The sequence below is a fragment of the Ahaetulla prasina genome, chromosome 7, assembly GCF_028640845.1.
Source record: "Ahaetulla prasina isolate Xishuangbanna chromosome 7, ASM2864084v1, whole genome shotgun sequence".
NCBI classification, from domain to species: Eukaryota; Metazoa; Chordata; class Lepidosauria; order Squamata; family Colubridae; genus Ahaetulla; species Ahaetulla prasina.
Window position 1 is genome coordinate 1,596,083 of NC_080545.1, and position 19,730 is coordinate 1,615,812.

General features: G+C 44.1%; 1 protein-coding gene across 1 annotated transcript in view; it reads right to left on the reverse strand.

Annotated features, from left to right (window-relative positions):
- Positions 1 to 19,730, reverse strand: part of ELAPOR2 (endosome-lysosome associated apoptosis and autophagy regulator family member 2) — a 72,611-nt gene that overhangs the window by 35,862 nt on the left and 17,019 nt on the right. The window contains exons 2-5 of the mRNA XM_058191511.1: positions 9,578 to 9,698; positions 6,352 to 6,547; positions 4,849 to 4,996; positions 1,159 to 1,245 (exon numbers count right to left, since the gene is read on the reverse strand). Coding sequence (XP_058047494.1) covers positions 1,159 to 1,245; positions 4,849 to 4,996; positions 6,352 to 6,547; positions 9,578 to 9,698 — 552 coding nt within the window. The remainder of the gene's footprint in view (positions 1 to 1,158; positions 1,246 to 4,848; positions 4,997 to 6,351; positions 6,548 to 9,577; positions 9,699 to 19,730) is intronic.

The window sequence follows — 19,730 nt, forward strand, 5'->3', positions numbered from 1 at the left end:
TATAAAAAGACTAAAGCGGCTAAAGGCTAAAACTTAAACGCTGTTTTAATTGATCAATGACATCATTCAAAGGCATGGATTTTTTTTTTAAAAAAAATTAAAGTAAAGCCGCAACGGCTGGCCTCATTACAGTACAAATTTCCCTGACCAGCCATAGCGGTTGGTGGCACTAGGTCACAAAACGCACCACTAGCCACCTTGTGACTTCGCGTAACGCATAAGCCTAGTCAATTAGTGACTGTACCACTTCTTCAATCCGGGTGAAACAGCAGAAGTGAGACCATGCATAGAATAACAGAGCTGGAAGGGACCTTGGAGGTCTTCTAGTCCATCCCCCTGCTCAAGCAGGAGATCTTATACCATTTCAGACAAGTGGCTGTCCAATCTGATAAAGAAGGAAGGAAGGAAGGAAGGAAGGAAGGAAGGAAGGAAGGAAGGAAGGAAGGAAGGAAGGAAGGAAGGAAGGAAAACAGAATAACAGAATAACAAAGTTGGAAGGGACCTTGGAGGTCTTCTAGTCCAACCCCCTGCTCAAGCAGGAGACCCTACACCATTCCAGACAGGTAGCTGTCCAGTCTCTTCTTGAAAACCTCCAGTGACGGCGCACCCACAACTTAATCAGCCATCCCACTGATTAATTGTCAGGAAAGATCTCCTTGGTTCTAGATTAGATCTTTATTTAATGATCTTCCATCCGTTACTTCTTATCCTGCCCTCAAATGCTTTGGAGAATAGGTGGGCCTATTCACTGTTCATACTAAGATTAGCCAAGTTGTGACTGACAGATTTTCATGAATTTGCTGGTAACTTCAGAGAACCAAGGAAAGAAAAAAAAGGATGAATGATATGTTTTTTAAAAAACCCATATCCTTTTGGGACTTCATTATTTGGCCATTAAGTAATAGAGACCCACACAAGGTTTTGAGACCAAAATAGTCCGAGGTCAGAACATCTGACCACTAAATTTGTCACTGTTAAAATTCTGGAACATCTTCAAGCCACGGCACAAATGGTCAGATGCAGAGTTCAGTCATTTTGATCTAGGAATACGGTTTGGACCACTTTGGGATGTTCTGACGTCAACATAATCGCTCTAAAAACCGCTTCGCTTGGAAAGACCAGCAACTTTCAACTGAAGCCACACAAGGTCTCACTTACTGAATAGGAACCCCACTCTCCATTGTCTGTTAATTTCACCCATTTATCACTGGTGGAGTCCATCTCTTGGCATTGGTCATTTTGAATCTGAAAAAAATAATAAAAAAATAACAATAAATAATAATAGACGTTACCAGGCTGTCGATCAAGGCAAACATACAATAAGAACTTATGCCACCTTTACCTGCAACTCCATAATCCTTGGCCTGTCGTAAAGTGAGCCCATCACCCTATTTACAGAATCAGAGGAATTATGGGGGACAGATGGGAACGTAAGGGAACCATGGTTTGCATAAAACACTCTGTTGTCCTTCTTCCTCATGAAAAAATTGCATGCCTTTTCGAAGCAAAGGTTCTTGCTCCTGAGATGACCTTGCTGCCTACTCAGATCAACAGAACAGGATCTTTTGAAGAGATCCCCACTGCCAGAACCGCAGCTATTCTGGGACACGAAAAGGGGGATTCTCTAAATATAAATGTAAAGAAAAAAAGAGCATTTTCTGTCTGTTGCAGATATGAAGGGCCTGAAATCAGAGGCGTCAAACACTTCCACTCAATTTAGGAACCCCAACTTTCACTGCCAGCGTTCAAACTTTATTCTATGCCAACATCTGTTTTAGTCACGACTGATTCAGGCAAAGGTCTGGATTCCCACAAGTCACCTAGCCAACCCAGCATCCTGCACAAATACTATCCTGGCTGTTCTGGCCAGGATCTGAAACTGGCTGCTGCCAATGAAGCCTAGAGCAGAATGGATGGAAAGCGACCAAGGATGTCGTTGATCAAAATCATCCTGAGCTGGGAGGGACTTTAGGGCTCCAATAATGACACTGTGGTTCTGTTTTTTCTGCAGGGGAAAAGAGAAATCAATCAACACCAGGCCAGGTCCTTGTTGCATTGGGGAGCAACTGTGTGTTCTGCAGCAGAATCACTGGTGGCATCTTTCTTTGGAAGAGAAGAAGGAAGGAGAGAAACGAAAGCCATTTTCTGCATTGTCTGATCAGCCGAAGATGAGAGGTGACACGAAGTCCGCAGAGGGAAGGAGATTTTGGCCAGCGGCATCATTTGGCCAGGCTCATCAGAACCTCCTGCCGTGGTCCCTTGAGGGCCTCCAACCGGTCTGCAAATGTCAATTAAGGCGGAATGCCCGACGTGACAGCCACTCTTTGGGGATCTGAGTTGATTCCTGCCTTGCACAAAAGAAAGGAGGCGGTGAGACCAGGACTTCTGCTTTGGTTGAGCTGTCTATTGAGGTCCATGTCTCTGCCCATTCAGCCACCACAATTTTGCTTGGGACACAGGAGGGAGCTGAGAAGCTCAGCCCCCTTGAGGCTTTGGTGATGCATGGAAAGATCAACCTGGATTCTACACGGCTGAGCAAGAACAGGAACAGGGATTGTCCAGGGAGAAATCTTAGAAAGGATGAAGCAAGTCTTTGTCTCCTCTAGATTTTGACCTGAGATTGATATTGTCCTTCTAGATAACACTGTAGAGCTTTGGCGGTTGAGCCAATTTGCTGAAGGCTCATCTTTTGATACAGAAGAGACCCAGAAAGGCCAACTTACCCCATCTCCTCTGGAGCTGGTCTCATCCCACCTCCTGGGACATCCTCTCTCCCTCTGGATGGTAAGGTCTACTGTGCTTTGCCTCCAGATCCCCTCACCCCCCACCATCTCTTGGCAGGTAGCTTTAACACCCCTCCGATGCACTGGCTGGGCAGAACTTGGCAGTTCCCATCACTCTGTCAAGGACCTTGGAGTACTCATATCAGATGATCTAAGTGCCAAAGCCCACTGTAACAACATCGCCAAAAAGGCATTAAGGGTTGTAACCCTAATCTTGTGTAGCTTCTTCTCTGGTAATATTATACTACTAACCAGAGCATACAAAACCTTTGCTAGAGCAATTCTCGAATACAGCTCATCTGTCTTGGACCCGCACTTGCATATCGGACATTAATACAACTGAGCGTGTCCAGAAATATTTCACAAGAAGAGTCCTCCACTCCTCCGCTTGCAACAAAAGACCTTATGCCACCAGACTTGAAATTTTGGGTTTAGAAAATTTAGAACTACGCCGCCTTCGGTCTGACCTAAGTATAGTTCATAAAACCATCTGCTACAATGTCCTACCTGTCAATGACTACTTCAGCTTCAACCACAACAATACACGAGCACACAATAGATACAAACTCAAGGTGAACCGCTCTAAACTCAATTGCAGTAAATACGACTTCCTGGAATGCACTACCACACTCTGTGGTCTCATCCCAAAACCTCAAAAACTTTAACCTAAGACTGTCTACTGTTGACCTCCCCCCATTCCTAAGAGGTCTGTAAGGGCCGTGCATAAGTGCACCTGCGTGCCTACCTTCCCTGTCCTAATGTTCCCTTTAATTGTATTCACTTTATGTATTCAATTCATGTTTATACTTATATATATTATCTAATACATACTCGACAAAATAAATAAATAAACAAACAAACAAACAAACTGTGAAAAACAACGATTGTAAGGGAAAGGTATGAAGGTAGAGATATTAGTTGTATCAGGGCATCTGGAAGAACGTCATCGAAGAGAGACTTCCTGATGTTGTAAAGTTAATGAAGAGGCCAGAAGAGTCAATGTAGAAGTGACCCCAGAACCAAAGGAACTGTCAAGCTCCACCAAGCTGTGGACACACACACACATATGGTCTGTAACTATACGAACGATGAAGCCCTGGGCCTGGAGCCCAGAGGTTCTTTGACACAAAGCCCCGAGTTTCTACTATTTGGCCTGAAGATGCATCAGCTGGTTCTTGCTAAACAAATCAAAGCTATAGCTCAAATGACTCTATGGACTGTGTGAAAAAATCCGATGAATGCGCAGATGGTTTTCTGCAGTTGGCAAACAAGCCAAACCAAAATCTCTGTCCAACAGCTAATTCCGGTCCATTAGTGGCCTTGTTTTATCAGCCAAGTTAAACACTCACAGATCTAGGCAGCATCCCTTCGCATGGTGATCTTACTGGAAATTCCAAGATTGTTGGAGAGATAGAGAGAGAGAGAGAGAGAAGAAGAAGAAGAAGAAGAAGAAAAAGCAATGGGAAATCACTTCCATATTGTTGCCAAGAAAATGACCTAGAGTCTAGACCAGGGGTCTGCAAACTTGGCTCTTTTAAGACTTGTGGACTTCAACTCCCAGAGTTCCTCAGCCAGCTTTGCTTCAACTCTGGGAGTTGAAGTACACAAGTCTTAAAAGAGCCAAGTTTGTAGACCCCTGGTCTAGACCGTTCAACCAGAATTTCCAAACCATCTCAACCTGATGATGAAGCACAAGAGGAACCAAACCATAGACTATAACTAGAGCACCCAAAATCATGTGAATTTACTCTTAAAGAACCAATGTCTAGAAGGTTTGCCTTACAAGGTTACTTAGTTACGATAGTCATTGAGTAGGCCACTTTTCCTATCTGGTGGACATCAAAGCCTCAGAGATATTGGAGAATTGCAGCCCACCAGATGACATCAGGCAACTCTGGGTAAGGACTCTGTCTTAATCTAGGGGAGAATCGCGTCTTCGTAAGCCCTAAAAAAAAATCTCACTGAGAATGCCAATAAACGATCTTAAAATTATCTTCCCTAGGCTCTGTTTTCGGAATATCATGCGTCAATTTAAGATGGACTTAGTGCAGAAATTCTCCCTTACAAAGAATTCAAAGAAGATGTTGTTATCAATATACTGATACTCGAAGAAGAGGGAGCCGGGTTTCTTCAGGTGGACCGTGTAGATTAAAGAGACGGTGCAGTCATCCCTGTTGGACTCAATGTAATTCCCACGAGGGGACCAGGCAGATCTGGAAAAATATAACGAGAAACAAAGCCTTGTTATCCCAGCCAGGCATCTCGGCTTTATAGATATCAAGAATGTTAATTTATCACAGGAGGGTCAAACTCAATTTCATTGAGGGCCTGATATCAGGGCTGTGGTTGACCTCGGAGGGGCTGGGCAGGCGTGGCCAACTGAATGGGTGTGGCCAGTTTGACGCCACTCAGGGGGTGTGGCCAACTTGGTGGGTGTATCTGATTGGGTGGGGTTGGCCAGCTTGAGGCCACTCCCTTAACTGCTGGCATGTTTCCTCTTCGCATTGGGTAGACTGGGCCGAAGCCATGCAGGCTGGCCCCTTACGTTTTCCAGGACAGCCCCACGGGATGGATCCGACCACATCGCGGGCCTTGTGGTTGACACCCCCTGACTGATAGGCTCTTTATTTAATTATTTATTTGGCATATGTCAACAGGCTGTTTAATAAACTACTGGAACTGGGGAAGGGAGTTTGTTTTTTTAAAGAAGGCAATCTTAAAAGATCTTTTTTTATTAAGTTTTGACAGTTAAACAATTCTTATTCACCACTTACACACGACTGTGAACATTTTTTATATCCTCCCATTAGTATTCACCTATGTTCTATACATTTATACTAATTTTACATTCTATTTAGATTCTTTTCATGGATCTATTTTCTTTTCGATGCTGTCCATGGGGTCTTCTTGGCAAGGATACCAGGGTGGGTGGCCATTTCCTTTTCCAGTCAAAGCTACGGGGTTTATGGATGGCTGGACCACAAGGAAGGCTGAGCGCCGAAGAATAGACGCTTCCTGATTGGGGGTTTTGGGAGAAGATTCTTGGAGCCCCTTGGAACTGCAAGGAGATCCAATCAGATGGTGTCATCAATGCAATGAAGGTGGATTTGGGCAAACTCTGGGAGAGAGTGGAGGGACAGTTCCCACCACCCCCACCATCCTCCATTGTCTCCTGGAATTAGCCCAAACTCATGTCCATTGTGTCAATGACACTATCTCGCCTTTGCTAGAGACGCTTAAATAAAGACAGGACGGGTGACCATCAGTCAGGAACGTCGCGATAAAGCTTCCTACACTGGACAAATATTGGACCAGCTAGTTTCCAAGATTCTTCCTGACTCCTGCATCCAATGGTTGTGTGATACATCCCCATGCTTTTTTACAACACTAGTCTCTCGGAGAATCCTGGCCTTCTGAACGCTAAACCTAGACCAGATGACTGCCAGGCGAGTTTACATCCTCTAGCTGCCATCTTCTGGCCTCTACTGGAGCCTTGGCATCCATAAGGAGAGGAAGGGGCTAGTTCTCAACGAAGTCCTGGAGACCAGAAGATCCTTGAGGTCCTTACTTGGCACAGCTGTCTGCTTTACTCTCGGCTGAGCCAAGAGTGGAGTCCATGTACGTAGCTACGTTAGAGAATCCTGCGGGCAGCTCATCCCATTCGTCAAACTTGATCCCGCTTCCCAGCGAGTAAGTCCCTTCCGCGCATTTACTGCAAACCTGATTCTTCATCTCCAGGTATTCACCAGAGGCGCAAGAGAAAGCTGAGGAGGAAAACGTTTACACACGATTAGTAGAGAAAGGCAGCCGTTCACATTCTAACCACATTTTTTTTAAAAAGCATTGATTACTGCACAATTCGCTTGTGTTGTGCCTCGCCCGCCCTCCTCTCCTCAGCTGGGCCCCTCCCATCTCCTGCTATCTGAGCCAGAGACTGATAGTGAAGAAGAATGGCCTGGCATGCCTCCAGCCCCCAGCCCTGGCACCATGCCCGGACAGAATGAGCAAACAAACCTCCCTCCTACAGCGTGTGAGCACAAAGCCAGCCACGTGCTAGAATTGCCGGCAGCAGAGCAGGAGGACGAAAAGACACAGTGGACGGATCCCCGCTTCCGGAGAATGGAGAGGCGACGTCAGCAAAAGGAAGGGAGGGGCAGGCCTGGATAAGTGCTGAGTCATGGAGCCACACCCCATGGCCTATATAAAGGATCTGCTTTCTGTCATTCCTTGAGTCAAGCAAAGTCTCATCTGGTTTGTTGAAGTCACACCTTGGATTCCTGCCTGCCCTGAGAACTCTGAAAGGAATTTGGCAAAGCTGCAGAGGCTTCGTGGCCATGCTTGAGACAGACTTCCCAGACCCGGCCGTCAGAGGAGGAGTGGGACAAGACAGCTTACAACAATGGTGACAGCAATTCGGGGAATTGCACTAAATGGCTGCATAGACCTGCCCTCCCATTTTTTTGCATTCAGGGACCTTCGTGTTTTAACTCTGATAGGGAGTGGTTAGGGTGAGGAGGGGCTGCTCCAGACCTCCTGTTCTATACTTACTTCAAGGGTCATCAAAACAAAAGTGAAAAGGTAATGCAGCGAATTCCTTGCAAGGAACAAACATTTCCCTGCTGAGGTTTTGTTTGGTTTTTAATGGTTTGGTTGACCTATTTGTTACCTGTTGAGGTTATGCAGCTGAAGCTGTGAATTTTGCCACCAAAATCTCTCAAGGCGCCCAGAGACGTTTCATGACGTCTGGTTAGAGTTATGTGGGTCCTGTAGCTGTTTTACACAGAAGGTGGGCTGCTTTTGAAGCTCAGAATAAAAAAATATATTTTGCTATGATTAACCAGAATTTATTCCTTGTGTTCTAACATTGCAGCAGGGAGGGAGAATGGGGGAGGGGAAGCAAGGAAGGAAGGAAGGAAGGAATGAAGGAAGGAAGGAAGGAAGGAAGGAAGGAAAGAAGGGAAAGAAGGAAGGAAATGCAAATGGAAGGAATGGATAAGGAACAAGGGAGGGAGGGAGGGAGGGAGGGAGGGAAGAAGGAAGGAAGGAAGGAAGGAAGGAAGGAAGGAAGGAAGGAAGGAAGGAAGGAAGGAAGGAAGGAAGGAAGGAGCCAACCAAATATCCTTTAGGTCATCTGCTGATCTTCTACTCATAATTCATCTACAGGAGAACATGCAATTTCCGTAATGCTCTTTTCTTTACAATGTTGATCTGTGCTGAACTCATGTGGGCCTCCTACCAAGAGGAACCTCCTAGGAGTGGAGAATGTCATTCACTTGTGTGCCTCCTGACCAAACTTGACTTTCAGGTTTGACCACAACCCAAACATCCTTCTAAGTAGGTTCTCATTCCTGACCTACAGTAGGGTGGGACATAATTTTTTATATACATTCAGCCAAATTCATGCAGTGAATTAGAACCTAAGCTAGACACACATGTCCATGAGGAGGAATTGCTCTGAGAATGCCAGCTGTTGCCTGTTTTAATCAGCAGCCGACTGCCATTAATAGCAAATTAATATCTGGGACCCCTGGATGACTTGATTTTCTACAAAAGTTGTTATTCTCTCAGACCACCAACAAGACTTCACACCCCCTGCAATTAGCTGGGCCGCACCCTGGGTGAGCAAAGTGTGGTGAATACACTTCTGGGCTTCTGAGGTCTCTCTGGGGAGACCAAGAATACACACCTGGCTCCCAGGTGAGGTTGCATCAGAGGAACACCTGACAGTGGTTGCTAAGCTGCCTTTCATGAAAACTGATCTCTCTCGTGTTATTATTTCTCTTCTCCCTGAAAAACAAACTCTCAAAATTTCTTCCCCAGAGCTTCGCCTTTATCCAAAAGGATGTCGCTGGTAATTTCATAGAACATACATTTTGAGATCTGTTTTCCATATTGATTGATTGATTGATGATAATGATGTTATTCATTTTTTTCTTTTTTTCTTTTTTGTTATATGTTTTTTCTTTTATTTTTATATATGCATCAACATCAATACACGAACAGTGTGGCATCTGGGTATCATTCATTTGGATAAGTTTTGATAAGTTTAGAAAACTTAGAACTCCACCGCCTTCGACAGGACCTGTGTTTAACTCATAGAATCATCTATTGTAATGTCCTTCCTGTTAAAGATTACTTCAGCTTCAATCACAACAACACAAGAGCAAACAATAGATTTAAACTTAATGTTAACCGCTCCAATCTTGATTGCAGGAAATATGACTTCAGTAACAGAGTTATTAGTGCTTGGAACACACTACCAGACTCTGTGGTATCTATTCAAAATCCCCAAAGCTTTAACCAAAAACTCTCTACTATTGACCTCACCCCATTCCTAAGAGGTCTGTAAGGGGCCTGCATAAGAGCACAACCGTGCCTACCGTTCCTGTCCTATTATTTTCTTTCATTATATCCAATTAATATAGTTATTACATACTTATGCTTATATATATATGCTTATATATTATATAGTTACTTCATGCTTATGGTTATATATACTGTTGTGACAAAATAAAATAAAAAAATAACAATTCTAATATCAATAATATTTGTTACCTTAATTAAGCTTGTATACTCCTAGTATTAATATTCTTCTTTGTATTACGATATAAACCTTCATTATTTAATTATTCAGTGTTTCAATGTATCATTCTAACGCCAACTACAACATTGTTTAAGCATGCATAATAATACTATCTTTCAGCCTCTAATCTTTCCCCTTCATTCTTTAATTTATTCCATTTAATCAGGCCACCCTTACTAATCCTAGCAGGGTACACCTATCAAAGACCTACTGCATTCTTTTCCTTTGACGGGGTCAGGCAAGCCAGAACATTCAGCTCCTGGATTCGGGATGGCCACCCTCCACCTGGAGCCACTGCTGTCGCATTCGGTGTACTCAAAGTGGTAGTCGGCCTGCAAGAAATTAAAAGAAAAAAAAAAGAAAGAAAAAGAACAGATGTTGTCCATTTGTCTGAAATGGTCTAGAGCAGAGGGGTCTGCAGACTTGGCTCTTTTAAGATGTGTGGACTTCAACTCCCAGCTTTGCTGGCTGAGGAACTCTGGGAGTTGAAGACCACAAGTCTTAAAAGAGTCAAGTTTGCAGACCCCTGGACTAGGGGTTTCCTGCCTGAGCAGGGGGTTGGACTAGAAGACCTCCGAGGTCCCTTCCGACTCCATTACTCTATATTCTAAATCTTTTTTTCCTCCCCTTCGATAAGCTTTTTCTTTGGGGAAGATGAGATTTGTGAGATTCAGCCACTACATGACCTTCTGAAGAGCCTCCCGAGGGACGGCCAAGGAATGGACCCACCTCTTCCACTGCTGCTCTTGTTTCTGCCACAGCCACGACACAACCGAACACGGCTGCGGCTTTTGACAGTTCAACACTAACCCTTGTTATCCTAGAGAGAGCAGCAGCCTCGGTTTAGATCTTGGCCGGGGGTCGATGGCGGAGAAGGAAGAGGAGAAGAAGAAGAAGAGGCTTCGAAAAGGGAGGGCCCCCCCAGAAAAAACCTAATTGGCTTGTCAGTCTTTCCACAGGCATCTCAAAGATCCAAGGCAAATTCCGGTTGGGACCTACGGAGGGTCTGACTTTTATCTAAAGCCTGCAGTAAGATTGAGGCTTCAGGTCAGAGTCAGGTGAACATCGCTATTAAAAACCCATCTACCGCTTAGCCTTTTAGATATCTTATTCTGTGTGTGTGTGTGAGAGAGAGAGAGAGAGAGAGAGAGAGAGAAAGAAGGATAAATTTGTATTCCATCTATCTTTTTATCTATCTATCTATCCACCTACCTACCTACCTACCTATTATCTATCTATCCATCTATTGACCTATTTATTATCTATCTATCCATCCATCCGTCCGTCCACCTATCTACCTACTTACCTATTATCTATCTACCTACCTATTATCTATCTATATATTTATCTATCCATCCATCCATCCATCCATCTACCTACCTACCTACTTACCTGTTACCTATCTATCTACCTATCTATTATCTATCTATCCATCCATCCATCCATCTACCTATCTACCTATTATCTATTATCTATCTATCATCTCTCTCTCTCTCTCATCTCTCATCTCTCATCTCTCATCTCTTTCATCTTTATCTCTCTTTCTCTCTACCATCTGTTTATCATATGCCTACATCTACCTGTCTCTGTCTATCATCTATCTATCTATCTTTTTTTTTTTTTTTTTTTTTGTTTACATTTATACCCCGCCCTTCTCCGAAGACTCAGGGCGGCTTACAATGTATAGGGCAATAGTCTCATTCTATTTGTATATATTTACAAAGTCAACTTATTGCCCCCCCAACAATCTGGGTCCTCATTTTACCTACCTTATAAAGGATGGAAGGCTGAGTCAACCTTGGGCCGGGCTCGAACCTGCAGTAATTGCAGGCTTTGTGTTCTTAATAACAGGCCTTACCAGGCAGAGCTAAACCGGCCCTATCTATCTATCTATCTATCTATCTATCTATCTATCTATCTATCTATCTATCTATCTATCTATCTATCCTCTCTCTATCTAGAAAACTGGTATTTTCCAAGTATTCCAGAGAGCCTGCCATAATAAATTTTGCAAGGGTCAGCTACAAAAGTTAATAGTAACATAGCAAAGGAAGCAATATGTGTGTGTGTGTGTAATTGTTTCACTCTGCGCTTTTCTTTGCCCTTTGCCTCCATCCACCCTGATAGTGAAAAGCCAGCTGTTTTCCAACCAATGGACAGAGTTAAAAAATGTTTTAAGACTCCTCAAGCAATAAGGCACAGAGATAAGGAGCAATGTTAATATGATCCTGGTGGTTTTTCAAACTGAACGGGTGGGGGGAATTCTAGACTAGGGCACTGGGGACCATTTCAGAACCAGTAGTAGTCCTGATCTGTCTCTTAATGTTGACACTGTCCACCTGTTGAACTGGTGGCTTAGCTAACGTTCGTCTGAACACACTCCGAAGGCGGCCTTTTTATCAAAAGCGAGACAACCCTGCAGAGTTTGCAGGTGACGTGTTCCCTCACAAGCAGGAATTCTAGCTTCCCCCCCCCCACACACACACACATGCAGTCTTCTCCTTCTTTCCTGCCTTCCACCAAGGAGGTCTAGTCACTGTCGCACTATTTTTAGAGTTTCAAGATACCAGGAAGAAAAGATGCTCCCAAGCCAGTCTTGATCCCAAGACTGTGGAATGGGAAAGATGGGAGACGATGAGGCCTTATTCAGGAAAGAGAACGGCCGCTACCTCTTCGGTTGGAAGAATTGCCTAGGTGAGTTATATTCGACATCATCCCTCCGTATGAGGCACAGGGGGGGTTGATTCGTTTGGGCTTCATCCATCAACCGCTCAGTGCCAGCGTCTGCAGTGCACACCACTCTCTAATTGTCATGATTCATTGGAGCCCTGTGGTTCCAATCTGTTTTGCCAGCCAAATGCAACGGGGATCATTTACTCAGCCTCCTTCAATCGTCTCTATTTCACCTAATTACCAGTAGAAAGCAGGGTTGTCCACGGGGGAGGCTTTTAAAAGGACATCAAGATGGCAGCCATCACAATGCAATCGAAGGCTGCCATCTTGATTTATCTGACCTCTTCCCCCCCCCCGGATGGAAAGCCTCTTTCAAAGGCAGGGGGTCCCTTCATGGACCCATTCATATAATATATCTTTCTTGTGGAAGACACAGTTTATCTGTAGGAAAAGAAGAGACAGAGCCCGGAGGCAGCGTCAAGAGAGGACTCAGCCTAGAATCGTTACATGTTCACAAATGGTCTAAGTCCAAATGCCTGGCTGGGGAATTCTGGGAGTTGAAGTCCGCACGTCTTACAATTGCCAAGGTTTACAAATCCTGCAATAACTTGCATTATATTACTAGAGCTGCTGAGATCCTAGTTTTACATTATAAAGCCGTGATGGCGAACCTATGGCACACGGAACCCACTCTGTGGGCATGCCAGCCATCGCCCAGCTCAGCTCCACCATGCATGCGGGCACACCTCCCACTGGCCAGAAGATTTTCCGGTCTCTGGTGCGAGGGCAGGGAGCATGTGTGAGATGCACTGTCCTCACCCCTGCAGCTGCCCACCTAGCAGTTCAAAAGCACGCAAATGCGAGTAGATAAATAGGGACCACTTTTGCGGGAAGGTAGGAGTGCTCTGTGACATCATGTGGTCACATGACCATGGGAATATCTTTGGACAGCACTGGCTCAATGGCCTTGAAACAGAAATGAGCAGCTCCCCCTAAAGTCAGCAACAGCTAGCAGAGTAAAATCTTCCTTTACCTTTTACTCCTGTTTAAAATGGTATTTTTCTCACATTTTATCCTCACAAGGCTAAGTTGCATCTTGGTTTGCTTTTATTGTTTCTGTGTGGCTTCCTGAAGGTTTCCTGCGTTCCTCTAGACCAGGCGTGCCAAACTCCATTTCACTGAGGGCCGCATCAGGGTTGTGTTTGACCTCGGAGGTGGGGGGGATGGGATGGATGTGGCCAGGGTGGGTATGGCCAGGGTGACATCACTTGTGTCAGGGGTACCTGCGGTGGTGACCCAAGCGCCCTGCGAGTGAAAACGGTCCTCTAAGCTCTGTTTTTGGCTGCAACGCCCCCCTGCAACCCTTTACTAGCAAAAACAGAGCTCAGGAGGGCTACACGCGACCCTCCCGAGCTCCATTTTTCTCTGGCGGAGGCACTGCGGGCCGGTCCTTGCTCTTTCCAGGGTGGCCCCATGGGCCACAGCTAAGCATCCCGTGAGCCAGATCCGGCCCCTGGGCCTTGAGTGAGACACCCCTGCGCTAGACCATCCAACTTGGTTCCTCATGCACCCTGTTTCCCACGCAGACGAATTTATTTTTAAAAGTTGCTATCATTGTTCAATTCCATTCTGGAATAAAAGAACAGCCATCATTGTTATACCTGCACCTATTTTGCGGGCTACTTTGTTCAATGATTTTGATGAATGAATGTATGACACGCACTTCTAACTCCAAGGAAACAACATCACAGCACAGAGAAAGATTCGAAAGCTGGCTGCACCTCCAACATGTCTGAAATTATGAGAAGTTGAGGAGGCCTGCAAAAGAAGCCGTGTCCTTCCACACGATTCGCTAAGGATGATTCTGCGTTTGCAGAAACGGCATCCACCCTCCGCGCCATCTGTGCAGAAGGCTAGACGGCTGAAACCTTGCTTAGATATTTCTTCTGTTACGCCCTCAACATGCAGAGGGAGCAGTTGGTGGCTCTCCCCCACAAACATGTCACCAACCTCCACAAACCGAACAGAAGGCCTTCCAGACGCAAGCAGAAAACGGCCAGAATCCGACTGCACACGTGGAAAACCTCAATACGGGGTTCATGTTGATAATATACGACGAGACTGGAGAACCAAAACTACACCCTGCTGCCCCCTGCTACCCAATGGGTAGTAATTTCAATAATTATATAATAATTATATAATTATATAATAATTATTATATAATAATAATAATAATTTAATTTCTATACCGCCCTTCTCCTGAAGGACTCAGGGCGGTTTACAGCCAGCTAAAAACAACAATATAAAAGTTTTATTTTCTTTTATTACAAACATTTCATCATTCATTAAACAGTGTGTCTTCTTGGTACAAATTTTTTGTGTCGTAACAATTTAAACTTACCAGCATGTTCATTATTTATATCTACTCTTATTTTAATCCTAATACATAATACTTCACATATCTATTATTATAACATTTCTCTTCTTAACTTAACTTTATAATATCTTTCTTTCATATTTATTCTCTAACCATCTATAAAATAAGTCCCATGTATTATAATAGTCAGATTCTTCCTTTTCTTTAATTGCAAGTGTTAATCTATTAATATTTTCTTAATCACATTCTCTTCTGTAGGGATCTCTTCACCCTTCCAATTCTGTGCAAATAATATTCTAGCTGCAGTTATTACCCGAATAATCAAGTATACAATTTCTTTACTGTAACTCCCTGATAAAATCCCCAGTAGAAATATCTCAGATTTTAGATCAATATGCTGCTGCGTCATCTTCTCCAGCCACATACGAATTCTTGCCCAGTATTTTTTTTTTTGCTTCTACACACGTCCACCACATATGATAATATGATCCTGGTAATACGATCTTAATTTGACAGCAAAATGCTCTCTAGCTATTGAAGAGTTGCTCATTTTGGGAGTCAAAGTCTTTGTAAGTCTTAAGATGTGTGGACTTCAACTCCCAGAATTCCTCAGCCAGCATGTTAAAATCCACCTATCTTAACTTTGCTCAGGTTGATTGCTAATCTAGATCGCTAATCTAGATCAGAAGCCAGTTCCATTACCTAAAGTAGTGGCCAAAATTGTGGAAACCTTTTGGGAAGAGTGTATTTTCTAAAACTAGCTAAGAACACCATTTTTGGGGGGAGTAGTACCATAAAATTATATATCAATGGGATAGATAATTTAATCAAGAATGTAAAGCAATAACTTATATGAAGGATTTGCCATTAGAAAAGCAGTTACAGTATAAAGAAGAAAAGTGAAACGTGTAGAAAAAATGTCACTTAATACTTAGTTGGGTAACGTTTAGTATGAATTATGGCCTTATGACGTCTTCCCATGGAGCGAACCAAGTCTTTGAGTTCTGCAGCTGTTCTCATGTGAAACCAAGATTGAAGGATGGCTTCTATTAACTGGGTTTTATTGCTGGGTCGCTTCTGACTAACAAGTTTCTTTAGTGGGCTCCATAGATTTTCAATTGGGTGAAGGTCTGGGCTATTCCCAGGCCTTTCCAGCAGTGGAATAGGATTATCTTGAAACTCCTCCCAAAAGTGGTGTTATTAGCCATCAAACCTCAAAAATACACTTTTCCCAAAAAGGTTTCCACAATTTTGGCCACTATTGTATGTACTCCTGTGGCTTTAAAAAACAACAACCACCACCCATTTCCATGTTTCTCCGTGACTGAAGTACCAGTAGGTTTAGATTTAAATACGCAATCAGCATTTTGTCTACTTCTGATTCATCAAATGTTAGTCCACCAGTCATGAGGGATCAAGGAATGTCTTTGCGGATATAAATCAGACCCAAAAAAGAACTTTTAATGTGCCACTTCTACTTTCCTAGAACTTGACGGGAGCTAGTGATAAATAAATAAGGTTAAGTATATCTAATGTACATTTTTGGATAAGTAAGTATGTAATATGAGTTTTAAGATAAATAAATATCTAATGTACATTTTAAGATAAGCATCTAATGTAAGTTTATTCACTTAAAACGTGCTGCTTTGCTGGCTGAGGGACTCTGGGAGTTGAAGTCCACAAGGAGTCTTAAAGGAACCAAGGTTGGAGACCCCTGTCCTAATGGCTTTAGGGCTGATCACCGAATTCCCCCATTCCATTCCAGCTGCAACATTAGCCATTTCAAACCCCTCCAATCCATACATGCAACAGACTGACACCCACTATGAAGATGTAGCACGACCACGAAGCCAAACAACAGCAATGCAGCTCACCAGCTCAAATCCCCCTGCAACACAGACTAAACTGAGCACAACCAAGCCCCCACCCAAACAGGACACAACCTCAGCCAATCAGAGCACAAAAAAACCCCATCCAATCAGAGCACAGCCAAGTTCCCACCCAATCAGTTCAAACCCCCACTAGCAATTGAAACTGTTTCAACTCCTACCCTCAAAATGACGCTATAGAGCACTGCACACCAGAACAACTAGACACAAGAACAGTTTTTTCCCCGAAGGCCATCACTCTGCTAAACAAATAATTCCCTCAACACTGTCAGACTGTTTACTGAATCTGGACTACTATTAATCGTTTCATAGTTCCCATCACCAATCTCTTTCCACTTATGACTGTATGACTATAACTTGTTGCTGGCAATCCTTATGATTTATATTGATATATTGACCATCAATTGTGTTGTAAATATTGTACCTTGATGAAGGTATCTTTTCTTTTATGTACACTGAGAGCATATGCACCAAGACAAATTCCTTGTGTGTCCAATCACACTTGGCCAATAAAAAATTCTATTCTATTCTATTCTAGCAGTTAAAAGGAAGAAACAGCTGCGATCACACATTGCTCCCAGAAGCACGAAGCCGAAGCCTGAAGATGACGAATGAGACTTCGTCGAAACGTCGCCAAGACATTCCAATTTTACATGGGAAAAAACCTGAACAACCAAAGACCTACATACAAACACCCGTGAAAACCTCAGAAAACAAATATATATATATATATATATATACACACAGAGAGAGAGAGAGAGAAATGGATGGATGGATGGATGGATGGATGGATGGATGGGACAGACAGACAGACAGACAGATGTACAGTAGATATAGATAAGTATAAAGATGGGAGAGAGAGATGTATAGATGAAGAAGAGAAAAAGAGAGAGAGAGAGAGAGATAGGTATATAGATAGAGATATAGAAATGGATGGATGGATGGATGGATAGATGGATGGATGGATGGATGGATGAGACAGACAGATAATAGAGATGGGTGAGAGAGCGGGGATGCAAAAAGTACATTTTGAAACAAGGTAAGTTGGAAAATATGTAAAATAAACATTTCCACTATACTTTTTTTTTTAATTCTCAGATTCCTCACTGGCGGGGGAGGCCATATGACTGAAAATAACTCCCCCCCCCCGCTATCCCCTCCAAGCAAAATGAATCCCTTTTGTCATATGGCAAAGGTAGCTGACAATTAAATCCCAATTCTTCCAAAGCAACAGAGAAACTGAGGCCTGGCTGAGGAAAGGGTTTCTGGCCGGGGGGCCAGCTAATATCACATGCAAAACACGCATGATCATAAACGTGCACCAGAGCAGCCTAGCCTGGATGTGATTTCTGTCTCCATAGCCGGTGACAAAATGTCATATTCTATGTCTGCAAATGCGCATCTTCTCATCCCCAGGCGGCCTTTCTACACAGAGGGGGGGAAAGCAACTTCCGTGTGATTAAGCCACCTCCGCTCACACCTCGTAATCTTCTCTACAAGCATCCCATCTCTTCTTCGGGGCTTTGATAAATTTCAGGCCACTGAAAAAAATAGGTAATTGAGGGCTTGGCACAATAGCTACTGTGAGGGGCACTTTTTTTTTTTTTTATCAGAAACCCAACCTTGATGTCCTCCAGCAATCTATTCGCCACCTGTCACTCACCTGGCCCCCAAAAACAGACTTCCTCGTTCTGCAGAGACTCCTTGACTTATGACCTTCATCGGGATCAGAAATTTCGGTGCCAGACGTTGGGGAGGGTCATAAATCGAGTCGGAACGGATTTTCCAACAATTTTGACCGCGGTTGTTAAGCAAATCATCCCAGCCATTAAGCAAGTCACCAGTTTCCACGATGGACTTTATTTTTTTGCTGAAAATGGGCAGAAAAGGGTTGAAAGTCGTGATCCTACGACCACAGGATGCTACAACCGGCCATAAATGCGAGCGGTTTGCCAAGCATTTGCCAAGCACAATCGCACGATTTTAGAGGCGGTGTGAGAAGCGTAAGTGCAAGTATAGCTCATAAATCACTTTTCCTGAGGCTGTCGCAAGGTTGAACTGTTATGAAGCAAACGGTCGTAAGTCAAGGACTACCTATATAAACTAACCAGAATCTTAAACATTAAAGCAGAGGTGGGCGGGGGACAACAGAAAAATGATCTCCCATGTTCAGACACCTTTTGACAGTTATATATACGATCTATATAAAACATAGATGTGGGTTCTTTTAAGCATCTATAGGCAAATCCTAGGCTGCATAAAGAGAGGGATGGAATCAAGATCACGTGAAGTGTTAATACCACTTTCTAAGGCCACCCTTGGACTATTCCATCCAGTTTTTGTCACCACGATATAAAAAAGATGTGGAGACTCTGGAAAGAGTGCAGAGAAGAGCAACCAAGAGGATCAGGGGACTGGAGGCTCTAAAACCGTGACGGCGAACCTATGGCAACCCTATGGTAGCCATATCAGTGGGCACACGAGCTCAGCTCTGGCGCGTGCCAGCTGATTTTCGGGCCTTCTGGGACCACCAGAAGTAGGGAAAGTGACTGTTTCCTGTCTCCAGAGGGCCTGGAGGGTTGGTGGGGAAGGCTTGTTTTTCACTCTCACCTGGCTCCAGAGCCTCTCTGGGAGTCTCTAGAGGGGACAGCAAAAAAATGTCACTTCCTGTCCAACCAGAAGTTGGCAAATGGGCTGTTTCTGACCTCTGGAGGGCCTCCGGGAGGGGGGAGAGGCTGTTTTCACCCTCCCCAGTCTCATAGTGAGGCTCTGGAGCCAGGTAAGAGTGAAAAACAGGCCTATTGAGCCATCGCGTGCCAGAAGCGGGGGGGGGGGTTGCGCACACATGCATGGGGGTGGGGTGCATATAATTATGAGTGAGGGCACGCGCATGACCCCCCCCGCCCCCCCCACCTCCTGGCATGCAATGGCAAAAAGGTTAGCCATCACTGGTATAGGATCTCCGGCTTGAACTGGGGGCTGGACTGAAAGACCTCCAAGGAGCCTTCCATCTCTATTCTGATTCTGAAGACAGAAGAAGAAGCAACAGATGGAAACTAATCAAGGAGAGAAGCAACCTGGAATTAAGGAGGAACTTCCTAACAGGGAGAACAATTAACCAGTGGAAGAGAAGTTGCCTCCAGCGGTTGTGGGGGCTCCATCACTGGAGGTTTTCAAGAAGAGACTGGAGAACCATTTGCCTGAAATGGTCTAGAACAGGGGTCTCCAACCTTGGTCCCTCTAAGACTTGTGGACTTCAACTCCCAGAGCAAAGCTGGCTGAGGAATTCTGGGAGTTGAAGTCCACAAGTCTTAAAAGAGCCAAGTTTGCAGAGCCCTGGTCTAGGGTTTCCTTCTCAAGCAGGGGATTAGACTAGAAGACCTCCAAGGTCCCTTCCAGCTCTACTCTGATTGACTGACTGTCTT